This window comes from Odocoileus virginianus, chromosome 2 (assembly GCF_023699985.2).
Source record: "Odocoileus virginianus isolate 20LAN1187 ecotype Illinois chromosome 2, Ovbor_1.2, whole genome shotgun sequence".
In the NCBI taxonomy this organism is placed as follows: Eukaryota; Metazoa; Chordata; class Mammalia; order Artiodactyla; family Cervidae; genus Odocoileus; species Odocoileus virginianus.
Genome location: NC_069675.1, coordinates 46,305,507 through 46,328,450, shown reverse-complemented (window position 1 = coordinate 46,328,450; position 22,944 = coordinate 46,305,507). Strand labels below are relative to the sequence as shown.

Here is a 22,944-nt window from a genome sequence, read left to right as displayed (position 1 = left end):
GTAGTATACCCACTAGGGAATTTCTATCATGTTTCTTGCCAAGAGATTTCCACTGAGGTTTATTACTTGTATGGAGAAAATGCCCCGCAGCTTTATATAGAGAGGAAGAACCTTTCCTGAGCAATTATTTTAGAGTAAAATGGGTTTTCATATCTAAACATATTGAAGATGCTTCAAATCAAATATACATATAATGTTAAGGACCTACAATAAGAAGTAAAGACCTACAATAAGAAGTAAACATACTTAACACAGAGAGAATATACAGTCCTTATCTCCAATGAATCCTGAGGGAAAGTAAATATCAATGTCAAGAAAGGGAAGTACTACCATTGAACATCAACACTGATTTAAAGTAAGTATTATATGTAAGTGATTATGATCTGTTTAGCTTGATCGATTCATATCATTTTGTACAAGTTTTTGTGCAAAGCTGCATACTAAAAAAAATGTGTAAGTAAATTGGCACCTTTAGTATTAATAGTATTGAAATGCTCCTATTTTGGAAAAATAAATCTAGAGATACTGTTAAAATAAATAAATAAATAAAAAGAACTAAATGACATCCTAGAACTGAAAAACACAATATCTGAAAAAAAATGCTTTTAATTATTGAATGGAATTTATAGCAGTTTGGACACAACAAAAGATCTGTGAACTTGAAGAAAAGACAACAGAGTCAACCAGGCTGAAGCCTAGGTCAGGGGATGGGGTAGGGGATGAAGAGTCTCAATACCTGAGGAACAGGCATCAAGCAGTCAAATATACATGGAATAGGAATTTGAGAGAAGAGAAAAAAGAGGATTGGACAGGAAAATTATTTGAAGAAACACTGCCTAAAGTTTTCCAAAATTTGACGAACATATCAAACCCACAAAACCCAGTGAATTGAAGCAAGATAAATATGAAGAAAACCACACCTACCCACATCATAGTAAAACTGCTAAAAAACAAAGAGAAAATCTTAAGTTGGGGGAGGGGAGGAAGACATTACATATAGGGGAATGACAGTAAGAATTACAGTTGACTTTTTATCAGTATCCCTAAGAAAGGCAATCCCAAAGAATGCTCAAACTACCGCACAATTGCACTCATCTCACACACTAGTAAAGTAATGCTCAAAATTCTCCAAGCCAGGCTTCAGCAATACATGAACCAACAACTTCCAGATGTTCAAGATGGTTTTAGACAAGGCAGAGGAACCAGAGATCAAATTGCCAATATCTGCTGGATCATCGAAAAAGCAAGAGAGTTCCAGAAAGACATCTATTTCTGCTTTATTGACTACACCAAAGCCTTTGACTGTGTGGATCACAATAAACTGTGGAAAATTCTGAAGGAGATGGGAATACCAGACCACCTGACCTGCCTCTTGAGAAACCTGTATGCAGGTCAGGAAGCAACAGTTAGAACTGGACATGGAACAACAGACTGGTTCCATATTGGAAAAGGAGTACGTCAAGGCTGTATATTGTCACCCTGCTTATTTAACTTATATGCAGAGTACATCATGAGAAACGCTGGGCTGGATGAAGCACAAGCTGGAATTAAGATTGCCGGGAGAAATATCAATAATCTCAGATATGCAGATGACACCACCCTTATGGCAGAAAGTGAAGAGGAACTAAAAAGCCTCTTGATAATAGTGAAAGAGGAGAGTGAAAAAGTTGGCTTAAAGCTCAACATTCTGAAAACTAAGATCATGGCATCTGGTCCCATCACCTCATGGGAAATAGATGGGGAGACAGTGGAAACAGTGTCAGACTTTATTTTTTTGGGGCTCCAAAATCACTGCAGATGGTGACTGCAGCCATGAAATTAAAAGACACTTACTCCTTGGAAGGAAAGTTATGACCAACCTAGATAGCATATTAAAAAGCAGAGATGTTACTTTGCCAACAAAGGTCCATCTAGTCAAGGTTATGGTTTTTCCAGTAGTCATGTATGGATGTGAGAGTTGGACTGTGAAGAAAGCTGAGCGCCAAAAAATTGATGCTTTTGAACTATGGTGTTGGAGAAGACTCTTGAGAGTCCCTTGAACTGCAAGGATATCCAACCAGTCCATCCTAAAGGAGATCAGTCCTGGGTGTTCATTGGAAGGACAGATGCTGAAGCTGAAACTTCAATACTTTGGCCACCTCATGCGAAGAGTTGACTCATTGGAAAAGACCCTGATGCTGGGAGGGATTAGGGGCAGGAGGAGAAGGGGACGACAGAGGATGAGATGGCTGGATGGCATCACCAACTCGATGGGCATGAGTTTGAGTAAACTCCGGGAGTTTGTGATGGACAGAGAGGCCTGGCGTGCTGCGATTCATGGGGTCGCAAAGAGTTGGACATGACTAAGCGACTGAACTGAACTGAACTTTTATCAGAAACAATGAATACCAGAAGAAAATGAATAACATCTTTAAAGTGCCACATACACACACGCACACACACACATAGTGCCAACCTATAATTCTGTACCCAGCAAAATTATCTTTCAAAAACCGAAGGCAGTTCTGGTGAATCTCATTGCCTTTGTGACTCTGAAACATGTGGCCAAGTAGATCAATTAGAGGCCTCTCTATTTAGAAAAACAGAATAATCCCTTGGGAACAAGGCTGGCTTAGTCCATCAAAAGAAACTTATCTGTGACACTATATACTACCAAGGTTATCTGCAGCAGAACGGGCTCCTTAGCAGGGAGCAAACAATCTTATCTAGCTGTAAACTCCGTGGCATACTGGGGTCCAGGATCTAAGAATTCCCAACACTGGTATCCATATACACTGCAAGGAGCCTAAATTCCCTCTCTGGGAGTTTTTCCTTTTCAGTATTCAAACCATGTTCCAGGGACTTCCCTGGAGGTCCAATAGTTAAGATGTTGCACTTCAGAGAATGCTGGACTAAGTGGGTTTTTGGGAAGATGGGATTAGAAAGCTTGCAAGGCAAGAAATCCTCCCCAAGAGAAGGATGGCTGGGTATACAAGGGAGGGAAGGGACCTGCTGAAGTCAGGTCATGAGTGACTGATAGTTACGGAACCACTCACATTAACAAGAGATTAAAAAAAAAAAAGCCAAATTAAGGAGAAGAAGCTGAGCTCCATGAGGCTGAGGACAATCTAAGGGTCTCGGAGGACATCTAAGAAAAATGCCCAATGGGCCTCTGGAGAAGCAAAACTAAATCTCAGGAAGGAGATTGGGGCTGAAGACTGAAGACAAAGATGAGGAAGTCATGGCAGAGAGGAGGCTGGAAGAGATAGCCTAAAGAATTTTCCATCATGTACTCCTTCACCTTAAAATACTTTCATGCAGAAAGAAGGATCTGAGAATGACTCACTGAGCCTAACAAGGTAAATGAAATACTGGTGACTCAGACATGGAAACCATAAATAAATATCTGGAAATGGTCTCCCGACCACTCCTCAGAGAACCAAACGGAAGCTGTTTTTCCAAGATTTGAAATAGAACTTGCCAGGTTAGAGGGATTCTACCCCAAACTCCCTGCAAGGTGAGTGGGAGTGTGGGTGGGCCAGCACCCAGAATAGAGAGAGGAAGTTATTGTTGATTTGTGATGTTATCATCAGGGGCAACTCTGGAGTGGACAGTTGACAGCACAACTGGGAACTCCCTCTGGACTGGTCAAGCACAGGAATGAGGAGATAGGAGAGAAGCGATGACCCTAGGTCACAACAAAAGGGTGGGAAGCAGATCTTGGTGACCTTCCATGAGTCACAGAATGGGCTGAGACCCCAGGACCCATCAGATCCTGCCCCCAGGGCTCCTGGGAGCCTGTGAAAGGCCTCGTCCATGAACTCTGGAGGCAGCAGTTTCAGTCAACTCAGCCTCACCTCACCTGTGGACCCTCCCCCACACCAGTCACACTAATATTCCTTAAGCCTCTCCAACTCCCTTCCTCATGTGAGCTCTGCTTCAGTCTCACAGGGAACCCTCTCTGACAAATGACTGAGGAAGGAAATATCTGAGCCTGGTTGACAGATGAGTTGGCACCATCTGCTGGTACCAGCTCACAGGGGACAACTGTATAGTCAGAGGTGGCCCAGAGAGAGTAGGGAGGGAAATTCCCTGTAGGCAGAACTTTGAGCAGTGCTCTCAGTCCAGAAGGAGAATTGTCCTAAGCTAAGGCATTTATACTGTCATCATGTATATTAACTGTATTTTCATATTTTCTGGTTTTTTTTTTTTTTTTAGATTTTTCTTGATGTGAATCATTTTTAAAGTCTTTGCTGAATTTGTTACAATATTGTTTCTGTTTCATGACTGCAAGGTATTTTGGCCACAAGGCATGTGGGATCTTAGCTCCCCAACCAGGAACTGAACTTGCATTCCCTGCATTGGAAGGAGAAGTCTTAACCACTGGACCACCAGGGAAGTCCCATTTCCTGTGTTCTTGATGTTGTAACACCTGGGGTCTTGCTGACTGGAGCGTCTGCCTCTCCTATGACTAGCTAATTCATAGAGATGGTATATTTCTTATCCCAGAGCAAATCTGCAAACTGAGCAATCTGGGGTCCATACTACAAACCACCTCCTTTATGGAGCTCTCACAGGTTGAGCTAATATTTCCCAGCCCTAATCATCTAGGGCCAGCTGCCAGATAACTGGAAGCAGATTCCATACCCCAGAGCCGGTTGAAATTATTCAAACTAACCAGTCATAAGATTGCTCACTCTGCTTTGCCTTGAATTCTCCACAGAAACTGTAATAAAGGTCAATGCCCATGTTTTCCCCTTGCTCTCCTTCTAACTCCTAACTGACCCTGGTGCTTCTCCAGTGGCCCTGCATGATATGCTGAACCTCCTACTTCCAAGGAATTGTGAGTAAAAACTTCTTCCTCCATGAGTCATTTCTGTGTCTTCATGCCTTACCATAGCTGATTAAAACAAATTTGGGATACATTTTAAAACACCAGGTAAGAATCTGGATAGATGATGAAGTGCTTGGAAGGGACAAGACTGAGAATTTGGTGTTGAGGTGGTTTAGAAATTATGTGGATGGGTCCATAGAATGCAGATATTTGTGGCTCATGCTAATGCTCACCAGAAGGTCCCAGTGGCAGAGGAGGCTCTTGGTAATCAGGTGGATGAGATGACCAGTTCTGTAGATGTCTGTGAGCCTTTTACTTCAGGCATGATATTGCTTGATCAATGGGCTCATGTAGCAGTGGTCATGTGGACAGAGGAAACACACTAGCTCAGCAATGTGCATTTCTCTCACCAAGGATGACCTGGCCATGACCACTGCTCAGACAGCAAGTTGCCAACAGCAGTGACTAAGCATCTCTAGGATGGTACCATAACTCAAGGCACCAGCCAGCCTCCTGGGAGCAGGCCATCATACCAAGCCCCTTCCTTCATAGAAAGGGTAGCACAGAGTCTTTCTGGAATATTCATTTATTGGGCATATGGGCTTGCTTTCCCCACTGCCATGTTTCTGGCATCCACACAAGAAACTGTGGACTCCATTGAGTATCCTTCTCATTTTGATGTATTCCACCCAACATTCCCATGAGAGGAGCCTGGCAGGTCCGTGGTGTCATAAAGAGTCAGACACGACTGAGCGCACACACACACACACACACACACACACACACCCAACACTGCCTCTAACCAAGGGCCCTCTTTTACAGCCAAAGAAATGCAACAATAGGCTGATGTTTTGGGGAATCTCTGATCTAATCATGTATCCCAATGCCCAGAAGCAGCTGGCCTTATACAATGCTTCAAGAGCTTCAGAGAGTGCCAGAAAAGAGCCAGGTGGTAATTAGCATTCTGGAAAGTTGCTATGCTCTCCTAGACAATGCAGTTTCCTCTCTGAACTAGTGACCAACACATGGTACTGCACCTTAGCCAGAATCTAAAGGTTCAGGAACCAAGGAAATGAGGGTGGTGTTTCTTAGAATTAGGCCTAATGCTAGCTCCCTGCAATTCAAAATATGGTTCATGAGATTGCAAATTGGAATCCCCAAGGAGTTTGTCAGAAATGTAGAATCAACTTGTTAGAAGTGTAGCATTTCAGGTCCGACTCCAGAGCTAATGGATCAGTTCTACATTTTAATAAAACTCTCTGCTTATTCATACGCATGTTAAAGTTTGAGAATCACTGGTCTAACCCACTCACAACACTTCATTTCTCACCCTCAAACTTCTGAGCTCTGGTTTTTAATAATTTTAGTACTTGAAGGATGGATGCTTCCACCAGGGATATAAAACGGTTCTGATGAAGTAGAAGCAGAGACTAGAAGGTCACCTGGCCATTTCAAGACCACTATGTCACTAGGAAACAGAGAGTAAAGGGCTTATGGACTGCAAGAAGATCCAATCAGTCCATCCTAAAGGAAATCAGTCCTGAATATTCATTGGAAGGATTGATGCTGAAGCTGAAACTCCAATACTTTGGCCACCTGATACAAAGAGCTGACTCATTTGAAAAGACTCTGATGCTGGTCTTTTTGAGATTGAAGGTGGGAGGAGAAGGGGACAACAGAGGATGAGATGGCTGGATGGCATCACCAACTCAATGGATACGAGTTTGAGTAAACTCTGGGAGTTGGTGATGGACAGGGAGGCCTGGCATGCTGCAGTCCATGGGGTCGCAAAGAGCAGACACAACTGAGTGACTGAACTGAACTGAACAGGGCTTTTGTAGGATAACTGATACTGCTTATGAAGGGAAACTAGAGTTGCTATTATACAATGTGGTGGGAAGGAGGTTGGATGGAGGTTAAGAATCCTTTAGGGCAGTCATTTTTGGCACCAGGGACCAATATCAATTTCTTGGAAGACAATTTTTCCATGGATGGGGGTTGGCGGGTGGTTTTAGGATGGTTCAAGTACAGTAGGGTTTGTGCTCTTATGAGAATCTAAAGCCACTGCTAATCTGATAGGAGGTGGAGCTCAAGCGGTAATGTGAGAGATGGGGAGCAGCTGTAAATACAGATGAAGCTTCACTCGCTTGCCCATTGCCCACATCCTGCTATGTGGCCTGGTTCCTAACAGGCCATGAATACAGGTTTGTGGCCTGGGGGTTGGGAACCTCTGCTCTAGGGGATCTGCAAGCATCATTTTGTTCAGAGGTAAAAGTCAATGGATCATTACCACAAGCCTCCAGAGGCAAGACCACTAAGGCCTCAGATTCCCCAGGAATGAAGATTTAGGCCACAACCTTGGAGAAGAGAAGAGGGCTTCCCTGGTGGCTCAGATGGTAATGACCTGCCTGCAATGCAGGGGACCTGGGTTCAATCCCTGGGTTGGGAAGATCCCCTGGAGAAGGAAATTGCAACCCACTCCAGGATTCTTGCCTGAGAAATCCCATGGACAGAGGAGCCTGGCAGGCTACTGTCCATGCGGTTGCAAAGAGTCCAACACAACTGAGCCACTAACACTAACACTTGGAGAAGAAACCACACTCACTAAAGTTGAAGGCACAGGAAGCATGGACTGGATGGTAGAAAAGGAAAGTAATAGGAAAAGCTGTGAAAGACTTCGGAATGGGTGTCCTGTGGACTGCTAGGTGCTAGCCAGAGCAGCCTCCTGAATTATTTTAACTCTGCAGGTGTGCTGCTTTACAATATCTTTGAGTTATTTTCCAACTTTGTGAGTGACTGAAAACTGACTGCAATGCAGATAATTTAGTCTATAGAGGTGAACAATAATTTTGTCCAGTGGAGATACAACTGGGTCCAATGATCACATTTCTCAAGAAATCAGTTGAATATCTATGAACAAACATTTCATCATACCTCATTGCTTCCATATGTATCTGTTCTTTGGAGTCTCCTTTGGACTGTTTTCTTCTTTAACACCTTATTGGTTCCCACATTACTCAATGAGTTAAGTAAAATTTTCAACATGTGTTAATTTTATATTTGTATAAGAATCATGATTTCACCCCTTTTTAAATTTAGTCGGTTCAGTCGCTCAGTCGTGTCCGACTCTTCGCGACCCCAGGGACTGCAGCACGCCAGGCCTCCCTGTCCAACACCAACTGCCAGAGTTTACTCAAACTCATGTCCATTGAGTTGGTGATGCCATCCAACCATCTCATCCTCTGTCATCCCCTTCTCCTCCTGCCTTCAATCTTTCCCAGCATCAGGGTTTTTCAAATGAGTCAGCTCTTCACATCTGGTGGCCAAAGAACTGGAGTTTTGGCTTCAATATCAGTCCTTCCAATGAACATTCAGGACTGATTTCTTTTAGGATTGACTGGTTGGATCTCCTTGTAGTCCAAGGGACTCTCAAGAGACTTCTCCAACACCACAGTTCAAAGGCATCAATTCTTGCGCGCTCAGCTTTCTTTATAGTTCAACTCTCACATCCATACATGACTACTGGAAAAACAATAGCTTTGACTAGATGGACCTTTGTTGGCAAAGTAATGTCTCTGCTTTTTAATATGCTGTCTAGGTTTGTCATAACTTTTCTTCCAAGGAGCAAGCATCTTTTAATTTCATGGCTGCAGTCACCATCTGCAATGATTTTGGAGTCCAAGAAAATAAGGTCTGTCACTGTTTCCACCATCTCCCCATCTTTTTGCCATGAAGTGATGGGATCAGATGCTATGATCTTAGTTTTCTGAATGTTGAGTTTTAAGCCAACCTTTTCACTCTCCTCTTTCACTTTCTTCAAGAGGCTCTTTAGTTCTTCTTTGCTTTCTGCCTTAAGGGTGGTGTCATCTGCATATCTGAGGTTATTGATATTTCTCCTGGAAATCTTGATTCCAGCTTGTGCTTCATCCAGCCCATCATTTCTCATGATGTACTCTGCATATAAGTTAAATGAGCAGGGTGACAATAAACAGCCTTGACGTACTCCTTTCCCAATTTGGAACCAGTATGTTGTTCCATGTCCAGTTCTAACTATTGCTTCCTGACCTGCATATAGCTTTCTCAAGAGGTAGGTCAGGTGGTCTGGTATTCCCATCTCTTGAAGAATTTTCCACAGTTTGTTGTGATCCACACAGTCAAAGGCTTTGGCATAGTCAATAAAGCAGAAGTAGACGTTTTTCTGGAACTCTCTTGCTTTTTCGATGATCCAGCAGATGTTGGCAATTTGATCTCTGGTTCCTCTGCCTTTTCTAAAACCATCTTGAACATCTGGAAGTTCTTGGTTCATGTATTGCTGAAGCCTGGCTTGGAGAATTTTGAGCATTACTTTACTAGCGTGTGAGATGAGTGCAATTGTGCGGTAGTTTCAGCATTCTCTGGCACTGCCTTTCTTTGGGATTGGAATGAAAACTGAATTTTTCCAGTCCTGTGACCACTGCTGAGTTTTCCAAATTTGCTGGCATATTAATAAAAGACATACATACAAGTATGAACTCATGACCACTGACTTAAATAAGGACTCTAGCTTCTATTCATATTTTCTTTCATTCTATGTCATGTATAGATTTACATATTTTAACTAATTTTATTTTTATTTATTCTCCTTCTCCCCTTAACATAGTATATGGGCTCTGCCAGTGATGGTTCACTTGACAATTTAATTTTTAGAGTGTTGACTATTAAGGTTAGATCCTGTCAGGAGCCAGAAGAGAGAGGACTTTGCCAGAGATAAGGATCTGAAGCTGGACTCAAATGAAGAAATTTGGATTTGGCAAGTATATGGTATAGAATTCTTATTGGAAGAATTTGTTTTGTTTTGGGGTGAAGTAGAAAAAAATAGCTTTGTTGCTTTGTGAAGCAAAGGGGGACACAGTGGGATTGTGCCTCTCAAAACTGTGTGTCCCAACCTGGAAAGAACTGGTGAGGAGTTTTATTCTGGCCTCAAGTGGTCTCCTGATCTTCTCTGAAGAATACTTCATCAAGGGTGTTCTATCTTCCACTTGTTCTGGAAAGATTTTTTTAAAAGCCAAAACCTAGGTAAAGGAGTGGATGCAGATGTTGTGCAGCCCAAGAAATAACTGTAATATAGATCACTATATAGTTTCATATATATAATATACAGGCATATCTCCTTTTATTGTTTTTTTTAAAATGGTCTTTGCAGACACTGAGTTTTTTCACAAATTGAAAATTTGTAGTTAAGCAGATATACTGGCACCATTTTTCCAACTTTTGAATAAGGTGTATATAGTTTCTTAGACATAATGTTAGTACACACCTAACAGACTATAGCATAGTGTAAACACAAGTTCTGTATGCTCTAGGAAACTAAAAAGTGCATGTGACTTGCTTTTTGGTGATACTCATTTTATTGTTGTAGTCTGAAATCAAACACGCAGTATCTCTGAGGTGTAGGATGTGTGTATGTGTATATTTTTAAAACTACTAGCATCTAGGGACTTCCCTGGCAGTCTCCTGGGTTGTACTGCAGGGACACATGTTCAATCCCTAGTCAAAGGATTAAGATCCTGCACGCCTCATGGTGTGCCAAAAAAAAAAAAAAATTATGAACTACTAGCATCCAAAGCCTTCTAATCTGGAGGGCATCTCCCAGAATGTGGGTCTTTATGGAAGGCAAAGTCTATTACCCAGAGTTGGAAAAATCAAATGTCCCTATCCAGGGTTTTGAATCTTCATGGGATATTCCAAAGGCAAGAATGTTCCAAAGGCATGGGCAGCTGGCAGCCAATTTGGTAGTGGTGACCTGGGCAGCAGATTCCTAACCAGACCCTTCCTGTAGCACAAGCTTGGCCATCATCCAGCCTTCTCGGACCTTCCCCAATTTCTGAGTATCTTTCCCTAGCCTTCTAGTTAATTCTATGAAAGTGTTAGTCGTTCAGTCGTGTCTCTTTTTGACCCAGTGGACTATAGCTTGCCAGGCCTCTCTATCTGTGTAATTCTCTAGGTGAGAGTACTAGAGTGGGTTGCCATTTCCTCTTCCAGGGATCCTCCCAACCCGGGGATCAAACCCAGATCTCCTGCACTGCATGCAGATTCTTTACCGTCTGAGCCACCAGGGAAGCCCTATAAATTCCTTTCTGTTTAAGCATTTGCCCATCAAACCTTGACTAGTGTAGTAAGTTTGGAAAGACATAAAAAGCTATGACTGTCAAGAGCAGTGTCTCTCAAATTAAGGATCTTGTCAAAAATGCCGATTTTTGAGTAGAGTTACCTGTACACCTGAAACTAACAGTGTAAATCATCTATATGCCAATAAATATTAAAAAATTGAAAGTAAATAAATACAATAAAAATAAATTTAAATGATAACTTTTTTAAATGCCAATTTTTATTTCAGAGGTTTAGGTAGGGCTTGAGATTCCAAGTTCTAACAAGCTCCCAGATGATGTGGGATAATGCCAGTCCACAGACCACTCCTTGGGTGCTGAGCTCGGGAGTGCTGAATGCTTGTAGAGAAGTGGCTAGAGAGTAGGAAGGCGCAAAATCAACAAGGCTCAACACTACCTAATGGAGTTCAGACTTGATCCTGCAGGGGATAAGCAGCCATTAAAGGACCCAGGGGGAGTGAGATGAATAAATTTCCATTTCTCGAGGGCTTGTAGATGTGATGTAGACAACAGAGCCTGAGAAGACAGGAGGCGGAGGAAGCAGGGAGGGATGGGGGGGGGGGGTGCAGAACAACAGCCTCCACCCCCAGATGTCCTCTTGCGCATCCCCAGAACCTGTGCATATGTCACATTATATGATGAAAGGGACTTTGCAGTTATTAAGTTAAGGGCTTTCAGATGGAAAGATTATCCTGGATTAACCAGGCAGGCCCAATGTAATCACAGGAATCCTTGCAAGTGGAGAACCCTTCCCAGCCAGAGGGAGACGGGATTACAGAAGAATACACAACACTGTGTGTGTTGTGTGTCAGATACGCAACACTGGTGACCCTGAAGGTGCAGGAAGAGGCTTAAGCCAAGACATGCAGGTGGCCTCCAGGAACTGGAAAAGGCGAGGAAGTGGGCTCTCCCCTATAGCCTCCAAACGGAGGCTTGATTTCAACCAGGACACCCATCTGACTTGAACTCTATAACTGTGAGATAGTACATTTTTGCGTTTTTGGTTTGGTTGCTTTTAGTCTATTTTTGGCAGGGGTGCGGGGGCAGCTGTACATAGGGCTTGTGGTACCTTTGTTCCCTGACCAGGGATCAAATTTCTGCCCTTGCAATGGAAGCATGGAGTCCTAACCACTGGACCACCAGGGGATGCCTGCATTTGTGTTCTTTCAAGCCACAAAGCTCATGGTAATTTGTTACAGGTGCCAAAAAAAAAAAAAAAAAAAAAAAGGATATAGGAAGCCACTGGGATATTCAGGTGAACAATGATGAGAGCCTCACTGAAGAGAAAGTATTAGTCTCTCAGTCATGTTTGACGAGTCTTTGAGGCCCCAGGGACTGTGGCCCGCCACACTCCTCTCTCCTTGGAATTCTCCAGGCAAGAGTACTAGAGTGGGAGGCCACTCCCTTCTCCAGTGGGTCTTCCCCTTCCAGGGATTGAACCCTGGTCTCCTGCACTGCAGGTGGTTTCTTTACTGTCTGAGACACCAGGGAAGATCTCACTGAAGAGAGAGGGCAGCACAAAAGGAGAGACCTGGTTTGAAAGATTATTGCGACGATAGAGATGGAGGGTCATGGTTACCAGCCGGGTGTGTGGGTGGGGATGGGTGGTGAGGAGAGGCAGGAGTCAAAGGAAGTTTTCAGGTCTCTCTCTCGGACAAAGGGGTCTGTTGGTCAAAAGGAAGGAAAGAAGTGAGTGTGAGTCTGAGTGTGAGAGAATGTGTAAGTGTGCACGCAAGTGTGTGAGTTGAAGGCACGTGAGAGATCCCAGAAAAAGGAAGGAGTCTCCCTTAATACCACTGGGCTGTTTCCTTGCAGTTCCATTTTTACTGAGAAACTGGCTAATCTTAACTCTCAAGCTTTCCCTCCTGAGAACAGCATGGCCAACATAAACAGCTGCTCTGCCTGTCAGTTATATTTTTCAGTTTAAATTAATGAACTGCCATTCTAGTCCTACACCAGGCTCCCCTGAGTTTAACCAGGGCAAAACAATTCCCCGGGGGTCACTGTCTCCCGGATAAGTGGACAGAATTGAGTTTTGTACCCCTGCAAAGCGGAGGATCAAGGAGACCTTGAACCGTGGTTACCCCAGTTTCACCTCCTTCCTGGGCACAGCGTCCCCACGTCCCCGGCTGGAAGGGGTCGGAGAAAGGGAGGGAGACGTGGAGGAGGCTGCCCAGTGCTGTCCCCCAGGCCAAGTCAACTAGGAATCATGAAGTTTTGTGCTTGCAACTTCACTGCTATTTATAGTTCACACTCTGAGATTCCTTCACATATGCTTATCCGGGACCCAGCCTCCAGAGGGGACATGCCCCATTTGGATCCCCTGCATGGTCGCAAATGCAAGCCAGGCAAGCTGTTCTGGGAAACTCTGAGGGGGTGAGGTAGGTCTGGCTGAGTTGATCTAGAGGTGGCTGGATCCATCCTAAAGACATCATGGGAAAGCCAAGAAAATAACTTCAGGGCAGGTTACTGCTCTGAGTGATTTCTCTAGCTGTGCCTAACTTGCCAAGTGACCTCTTCTGAGTAAAAGGAGAGCAAAGATCCTTTTTCACTCCCAACGCTAAGGGCTGGGACTGTTGATATCAACCCACTGCTCAGATGAGGAAATTAAGGCTCTTGGAAGTTAAAGTTCTTATCTAGTATTTTGTCAATCAAACATCGGAGCCAGGACTTAACTTGTCTTTTGATGACAAAAATCTCTATCCTTTGTACTCTGACTGAGGATTCTGTCCCCTCTGGGGAGGGACACCCCCCACCCCTCACTCCCCACAGGCCTTTGTCGATCAGTGGTAGTCTGATGATTCTCCTGCCTGGAGCTGCCCAGAACACTTAGGGCTGTGACTGGGGCACCCAGATCACCCAACAGTGACACAATCCTCCCGCCAGTAAGTCTTCCTGATCCCCTACCTGTGTTTCCAGCCCTTGGCCAGGTGTTGTGGAAGATAGTATAGGAGGTATATGTGGAAGATGGTACAGCCATAGGAGGATGGTAGCTCCTCTTCTCTAAAAGTTTATAAAGCAACAGTGCTTAGATCGTGGAGTGCTCAAACCACAGAACTGGAGTGGGGTTCAGAGTTGCTGAACCGGGTCTGTTGGACATTAGGATCTGAGTCCCTGCCCCCAGTGCAAGACTGTTTCCCAGTAACATTGCCTTTCACTCCAGACAAGGAAACTGACACTCAGTAAGATGAAGTCATACTTCCAAGCCCATGGCCTGTGGCCTCTGGCAGCCTCCAACTCTAGCTAACATTTCCTCTTGCCAGGCCTCCCTGCTCTCATCACTTCCACACTCTACTTGTAACACTGCTGTTACTCAGCATAGTAGTTCATTTGTTTAAAATAATGCTTCATTATGTCACAGTCATGACCACCAGTCAATGAAAAAATTGTGTGAATATGCAATCATCTCTTTTCCTATGGCCTCTACCTCATGACTCTTCTTAAAAGGGTATGGAATCTCCTTTAACCTTGCTAAAGGAGAGGACTCCTGGGTGATATCTGGCAGGTCACTGTACCACCCTGCTCCCAGTATCCACCAAAGAGGGCAGATGCCCTGCCTCCACTTCACGCTCAGCCTCCCCCACTTAACCCCATCATCACCCACCCCACCCACTCAAAAATTGTGCTACTTACATATTCTTTAATGTCCTTTGACTTCACAGCCTTGTAGGAATAATATGCAGGGTAAAGAGTGCCAAATATTAGCCTGGGGGGAAGAGAAAGAGGGAAAAAGTGAGAAATGTGATTTTCATTCATTCTGTTTGATGGAAAATGTTGTCTTCAGTGCCAGAGCATCCTCTGAGCTACAGAACATGCTTCTGTGGGGCTTGGGTTGTTTTTCTGAAGGCCCTGAAGCTTTTCTGCTCATGGCTGGGACATGCTTAGGAACCTCTATGACCTGTTACAACTCCACACCCACCCTCCCTCCATCTATCATTTGGCAACACATTTGGGGTCATGGAAGCCAAAAATGGGAGGAATCAGGGCTCTGGAGGTGGGAAACCAAGCTGAGCAGCCAAGACCCCTGAAATTAAAGGCTCAGTGGATTTCCCTGGTGGTCCAGTGGATAAGAATCCACCTGCCAATGCAGGGGACACAGATTCCATCCCTGGTCTGAGAAGATCCCACCTGCCGTGGAGCAACCACGCCTGCGCACTGAAACTTGTGAAGCCTGTGTACCTAGAGCCTGTGCTCGGAAGCAAGAGAAGCCACCACAAAGAGAAACCCACGCACCGCAAGGAGGAGCAGCCCCCACTCTGCAACTAGGAAAGAGTCCTTGCAGCCACGAAGATGGAGCACAGCCAAAGCTACAAATGAATAATTATACCGATGTTTTTAAAAGGCCCGATGTTCCTCCCTGCTGCTGGTCCCCATCAGATGCTCTCTTAAGCCCACCTACACCTTGGGCTTCCTTTTCTACCAAAACCACACCACTCCAAGTTTCTTCAAATTTCACTCCCTGCAGATTGGATTTCAGCATCCTGCAGTCAGAATCAGCTGTTCAGTTTGTAAATCCAATCGAACCAAACCTTCCTCCCACCAGACAGCTAAGTCCCCACCTTGCATTAACCTGCGTCCCCGCTGCTCTGAAGATGTAGAAGCAAAAATAATGACACCAGTGTGACTGTTTGGGCTTCAGCTCTCACTGAGTCATCACACCTGGGGCCATGCACCAGGTCATTAAATAATCAGACTCTGCATAACATAGCTTCACTTGCCCTCATTCTCTCTACTTTGTCCCTTCCCCACCCCCAACAGCCGAGTCTTTGCCTGTTCTGTTCTTTCCTTCTGGAATCTCTGCATCACACCCCCCCACCTCCTTCTTTGTCAGGTTGGTGCCTATTCACTCATAAGATGCCAGCTCCATATGACCTCTTCCTGGAAGCCTTCCCTGAACTCTCCCCCTAAGTTAAATCTTCCCACTACACTCTCAAAGCATGATGTACAATTTGATCAGGGCATGTGATGTTTTGATTGACAGAATCCCCCAACTGGCCTCTAAGTGCCTCAGGGCACAGAATGGATCTGTTTTGTTCAACAGTGTATTTCCAGCACCTACCACATAGGAGACTCAGTAGATACCTTAATAATTATTATTTTAATTTTATTCATTTATTTATTTTTGGCTGTGCTGGGTCTTCATTGCTGGGCATAGGCTTTTTCTAGTTGTGGTGAGTGGGGGCTACACTCTAGTTGTGGTGCTTGGACTTCTCATTGTGGTGGCTTCTCTTGCTGTGGAGCGCAGGCTCTAGGGCATGCGGGCTTCAGTAGTTGCAGCTTGCAGGCTCCAGAGCACAGGCTCAGTAGCTATGGTGCTTAGTTGCCCTGTGGCATGTGGAATCTTCCCAGACCAGGGATTGAACTCATGTTCCCTGCATTGGCAGGTGGATTCTTAACCACTGGACCACCAGGGAAGTCCCCTCAATAGATATTTTTAAATGAATGAATTGACAGGATGCTGGAGCTGAAAGGGTTTCATCCTTTCACCCGACAGGTGAAGTCACCTCTACGTGTCAATTCAGGTGCCAGCTGTTGTACCATCCTGGCTCTGTCCCCACAAGGGCCAGCAACTCATGTGACAACCCTATGGACAGGGCCATGCAAGGGGACACCACACTCAGGAAGCCGAAAGCCATGGCTAGTTCACCGGGGGATAGGGGTGGGGGGTTGGTTATACAGAGGACTCCCATCAGATGCTATTTATCAAGCAGGGCTTAGTTTTACAATAAACTGTGGCAGGTAATACGTTGACAGTCCACATTCATCATGTTTCCATGGAAAAACAGAAAGCTAACTGAACCAAGTCTGTTTCTGGTTCTGAATGGGAAGGGGAAAGGATTTTGTAACCTTGACTCACACAGGCCCTGCACTAAATGCTCTGCAGACGTGAGCTCAGACAGCCTTGGTAACAAGAACCTCGTCCATAGACACGGCACCAAGGCTGGAGCGGCTAGTCCGAGCTTGCCTAGTTCCATGACCAGTAAGGGATAAAGGAGGGCAAGACAGACTGGCCTCCTCTGTGCCTGACTCCTTACCAACACTGTCTACCGCCTTGGAGAGCAAGGCCACGCCCTGGGAAGGCTGAAACTGTATCTAAGGAGCTAGATAAGACAGCCAAAGGGACAAAAACATAGTCTGAAAGAAAACAAGAAAATTCAAAAAGAGAGGGTGACGTCCACCGATTGTCCGGTGGCTAAGACTCTCCGCTTTAATGCAGGGGTTGTTTGGTCATTCAGTCATGTCTGACTCTTTGCAACCCTATGGACTGCAGCATGCCAGGCTTCCCTGTCCTTTACCATCTCCTGAAGTTTGCTCAAACTCATGTCCATTGAGTCCAATGCAGGGGGCCCAGGTTCAGTTCCTGGTCAGGGATCTCACATACCGCAACTAAGAGTTCAAATGCCTCCACTAAAAAAGAATCCTGCATGCCACGGTGAAGATCCAAGATCCTGCGTGTTGCAACTAAGACCTGGTGCAGCCAAATATAATGTCAAAAAATTAATTAAAAAAAAAAAAAGATGGCCACAGTGCCAAAGACACAGGCAGCCCAAGGAAGTCCACTGGGATCTGTCACAAGTCAGCTCAGAGGAGGAGGTTTCCCCAACACACCACCCCCACCCCACACCCTGGCCACTAGCCCCACTTTGCCCCTAAGCAATATTCTCAGATACTCAGGAGAATCTCCCTTTGTCCATGAGACCTTTCCTGACCTCAGCATCCCCTGAAGATTAGGTTCCTCTTCTGTTCTTCACTGCCATACCCTGGATGGTCTCCTTTCTTAGCTCTGATCCATATCACTTGCATCAGTTTTTTCCATGTCTCTCTCTCCCACAAGACAAGTTCTACAAAGTTGACTTGATGTTGTCTGCTTATGAGTCTAACCCACACCCCTTGGGCAGAGGAAGTGCTTGGTAAATATGTGTTTCCTCTGGGAAGTTTCAGAAAGTGGTGAAGCAAGGGTCAGAGCCATCCAAGGGATGTTCATGACTTTGAGGCTGAGGTCTCAGTAGCGAGGAGATGCTGGACAGCACCAGGCTGCTTCAGCAAAGCCTCCAGCACAAGGTCACGGGCCCCAGAGAAACAAACACACCCTCCTTTGGCACAGAGGCCCTGGTCAATAGTCACGTCTGCCAGGACACAGGAGCCTGCAATGCTGCAGTCCATGGGGTCGCCAAGAGTCAGATGCGACTGAACAACAAGCAAGGCTGAACAACAGCAACGGCCAGGAGGGTGTCCAGCCCCTGCCTTGGGGCAGCGTGTGAGCAGCAGGAGACACGGGTGGAAAGTGCATCTTGACCTGACAGCCCATGGATCAGGTCTTCTGTGAACCCCAAAGGCCAGCGACACCCCCTGAGTGGACATAGAGGTGGAAAGCCTCATGAGGGCCAAGACAAAGGAGGCCTGTGCTCCGTCTGCCTGGGGGACTCAGGTGTGAATGGCTGCCAGCATCCCCCAACCTGGTTCCCATTTGACAGCACAGGGACAGCAAGACAAAAGTGCCTGTGCTTTCCAGTCTCCAAAAGCTCAGAAACACCGGCATGTAAGGGACTAGACCCAGTATTTCACTGCCCAGAGGAGGGAGAATGGAATGAAAAGGGCAAGCTCTCCTAAATCTATTTTGGAGAAAAAAATAAATGAAGCAGGTCCATGCCAAAGGGGTTTGGGATTGATGTCCATTCAGAGCAAGTCCCCCTGGCCAGGCCCTTCTCTTTCCCCACCTCCCTCAGCTCCGGACCTAACCCTAACCTCCTGGCCAGTGGCTGTTCCCCACTGAGCCACGCTTGCAGGCTTACAACGTGTCACTTCCTGGGACTTCCCTGGTAATAAGTGGGTAACAGGCAGGAAGGCCAGGGGTCTCCAAGGGGAGGAAATAGGCTGCAAGTGTCAGACATTTTTTATCTCTCTCTCTTAAGCGGCAGGAGGAAACAAACAAGTGTTAGATATTTTTCCCCTTCTCTATACAAATTTTAAAAAGGTTTCTCTTAAAATTCTGTGTTGCCATAATGACACCTGGTTCTACCGGAACTTAGCTTTTCTCAAACCTTGAGCTAACTAATGCACTTTTCTTACGGAAATGTTTGTCTTAAGCTATGTTAATGAGCTATGTATTTACCCTAGACACTGTCTTTCAAACCTGTATATTTAACGCATACATTGTTCTCCTAATCTATGTTAATGAAACTATATATTTACTTGGAAACCTGCCTTTCCTCAAGATTCAAGTCAATAATTTTATGGCCCAGGATAACTCACCTAGTGCCAATGTTATCTCAAAATGAATGTTGTGGGTGAGGGGCCTGGTGCCACTCTGAGTTTTGAGACATCTCCTTTCTATAATTAACAGCTTGCCAGTAGCTATATAATATCCGGCTAAAGACTAGCAGGGGGCACTCTTTCTACCCCCTTCTGATGTCTATGTCAGAAGCTTTCTCTATCTCTTTTATAGTTTAATAAAACTTTATTATACAAAAGCTCTGAGCAGTCAAGCCTTGTCTTCGTCACTGGCCCCGGACTGAATTCTTCTCTTGCGGAGGCCAAAAAGCGTCTTTCATGGCTCAGCAACAACCTTTCAGTAGGCCAGTGGCTAAGATTTCATGCTCTCATAGCAGGGGGCCCAGGTTCTATCCACAGTCAGGGAACTAGATCCCACATGCCATAACTAAAGAGTTTGCATGCTGCAACTAAAGATGGAAGATCCTGAATGTCACAACTAAGACCCAGTACAACCAAAAGAATAAAAATAAACTTTTTTTAAAAATGTGTGACTTCCTATTGGTTACCTCTTCTTCAATTTTTTAAAAATTTATTTGGCTGCATCAGGTCTTACTTGCAGCATTCGAATTCAGCTGTGGCTAGTTCCCTGACCAAGGGAGCTTGGAGTCTTAGCCACTGGACCACCAGGGAAGTCCCCCAGCTTCCTCTTCTGCCTGCATCTTAGTGCATGACCTTCCCACAAATCCACACCTTACCAACACCCCCCCGCCAAAGTCTCACTAATCCTTTAAGACCATGTCAACAGAGCCACTTCTGTGAGTCTTTGATCAGTTGTCTCTCAGGATTTTCTTGACACATGTTAAGTCTCTTACAGCTCTTATGTAGTAGTTTTCATAATAAGACATTAAAAATAATGATATTAAAATCACTTGAGTGCTCACTCATGCCAGGCACTGCTCTATAGGCTGTCTATTCTCTCAGTCCTCTCAACATCAATAGGATAAGAATTATTGTAGTGTTAGTCGCTCAGTCATGTCCGACTCTTTGCGACCCCATGGACTGTAGCCCACCAGGTTCCTCTCTGTCCATGGAATTCTCCAGGCAAGAACACCAGAGTGGGTTGCCCTTTCTCTCTACAGGGAAGAATTCTTACCACTCCATTTTACAGATTAGGACACTGAGGCTTATAGGGACAAACAGCCAGGAGCTGAGCTGGGATGTGACCCGGGCAGCCTAACAGGCTTACTGTCTTCTCCCAGGGCGGCCTGTGCTGACTGGGTCAGACCATCCAGGCCTAGGGGATTAGTGGGGTCCTCAGCACCTGACACAGCCCCTGCCCAAGTGGGTGCTGGATGAATGTCTGATGGATGAATAAATATCAAACAACTGCAACCTCTCTCCAAGGAACTTCAGCCCACTTCATATACACATGACTCTCTCTACAAGGTCAAGAGAAAAGCTGTACAATTCTTAGGAGGAATAAAGCCACTTAAGTGCTTAAGGTTGGCTCAAGAGTGGGAAGGAAGGCTTGAGTGCCTTCTGTAGAGGGGAAACGAGGCTCTGTGCTCACACACTCCACCTGGTTATCTGTGAACGGAGTCTCACCCGGCGCTCCAGAGCCACAGAGCTCTGCACCCACCCACCCTCTGCCCACGGCCATTTACCGCTCCCCGGAAGCCCCCAACCCAACCTGCTGCCTCCATGTATCTGCTTGCCGCATCCCTGCTATCTTGCCCTTCATTCCTCCCCTTGCTCCAAACTAAAGGCTTCATCTGGGTTGCCTCCTTTGCTTGCCCCCAGCTGCAGGGGGGGGGTGGCCAATGGGCCTCCTGTGAATGCTAACCTCTGAGACAGCAGTTCCCAACTGGGAGTGGGACATCTGGGCAACATCTGGAAACATGCAGGTCATCACAACTCAGAGAACGCTACTGGCATCTCATAGCGGGAGGCCTGGAATGCTGTTAAACATCATACAGCACACAGGACAGCCCCCCAGAGCCGATCGGGTCCATAACATCAGAAATGCCAAGGTGGAGAAACCCTTGTCTAGGTGCTGTTTTTCAATCCTTGGGCCCTGCTCCTTTCCTTCAGCTTAAATGACATAAGATAACTGCTTTGAGCAGGACCCAGGGGCCTCTCTCCTTTCTCCAGTTAATTTCCAAGGAGTTAAAATTTCCTAAGAAGAAAAGGCTTCCCAGGTGGCACTAGTGGTAAAGAACCTACCTGCCAATGTAGGAGACATAGAGACTCAAGTTCGATCCCTGGGTTGGGAAAATTCCCTGGGGGAGAGCTTGGCAACTCACTCCAGTGTTCTCGCCTGGAGAATCCCATGGACAGAGGAGCCTGGCAGGCTACTCTAGTAGCCATGGCCTGTCCATGGGATCACAAAAAGTTGGACACGACTGAAACAACTTAGCACAGCACAAGAAGAGAGGTAAGAGGTCTGTTGAAAGCCTGACTGAGCCCCACTGAGCCCCTCACTGGGCTCACCAAGCCAAACAACAGCGGAGGGTCCAAGAGGGTGAGCCCACACCTGATCTCATCTTGGCCAAGTCCACAGGTTCCCCCCTCAACACTCAGTCAGCCCTGCTTCCAGCCGCCCCACCACTTCCCAGCCCTGCTGGGACCCCAACACTGGCAGCAATATGCATCCTTGGCACTGATGCAAAATATACAATTTCTGATTATCATCCTATGTAGGTTTTTCTATGAAAGTTTATGAATTCACTTTTTAAAATATTTACTTATTTTTATCTATATATTTGGCTGTGTTGGGTCTCAGTTGCAGCACACAGGATCTTAGATCTTCGTCGTGGCATGCAGGCTCTTTAGCTGCAGCATGAGAAATCTTAGTTGCAGCACGTGGGATCTAGTTCCCCGACCAGGGATTGAACCTGGGTCCCCTGGATTGGGAGCACAGAGTCTTAGCCACTGGACCACCAGGGAAGTCCCTACAAATCAGTTTTGATTACTTTCCAAGAGAATTAATTTCCAAGACCATTTTTACTTTCTACTGTCACACAAGGGTCCTCCTTGATGCTAGAGTGCCTACTGGCATTTCAATAAGTATGCTATAATTTTTAAGACAGAAAAAAACTTAAAACAGGAGAGAGAAATCTGAAGTCTCCTATATGTACTCTTTTCTCATATTTTTCTTTCTTTCCTTCCCCCAAATAACCTCCTGAATTCGGTGTTTCTCATTCTATTTCTCATTAATATTTTTACTAACTCTGTAACCCATGCTGAAACAGACAAAAATGTATTTCTATTTAAACATTATATAAATGGAATCACACTTTATGTATTCCACTGAAATCTTTCTTCATTCAAACTTATGGTTTTGAAATTTTGATCCATATTGAGACGTGTCTTTCTAGATCTTTTTTGTTGTTGTTGTGTTGGGTCTTCATTACCGTACGCAGGCTCTCTAGTTGGTGTGTGGGACCTTAGTTCCCTGACAGGAGATCAAACCCACATTCCTTGCACTGGAAGGCAGATTCTTTTTTTTTTAATTAATTAATTTATTTTAATCAGAGGCTAATTACTTTACAGTATTGTAGTGGTTTTTGCCATACATTGACATGAATCAGCCATGGGTGTCCATGTGTTCCCCATCCTGAACCTCCCTCCCACCTCCCTCCCCATCCCATCCCTCAGGGTCATCCGAGTGCACCAACCCTGAGCACTTGTCTCATGCATTGAACCTGGACTGGCGATCTATTTCTGGAAGGCAGATTCTTAACCACTGGATCACCAGGGAAGTCACTCTAG

General features: G+C 45.3%; 1 protein-coding gene across 2 annotated transcripts in view; it reads right to left on the bottom strand.

Annotated features, from left to right (window-relative positions):
- The window catches only part of REEP1 (receptor accessory protein 1), a 132,278-nt gene that overhangs the window by 59,085 nt on the left and 50,249 nt on the right, over window positions 1-22,944 (bottom strand). For both annotated transcript variants that reach the window (XM_020889460.2, XM_070479468.1), the window contains exon 2: window positions 14,593-14,665. In XM_020889460.2, the coding sequence (XP_020745119.1) occupies window positions 14,593-14,665 (73 nt within the window). The remainder of the gene's footprint in view (window positions 1-14,592; window positions 14,666-22,944) is intronic.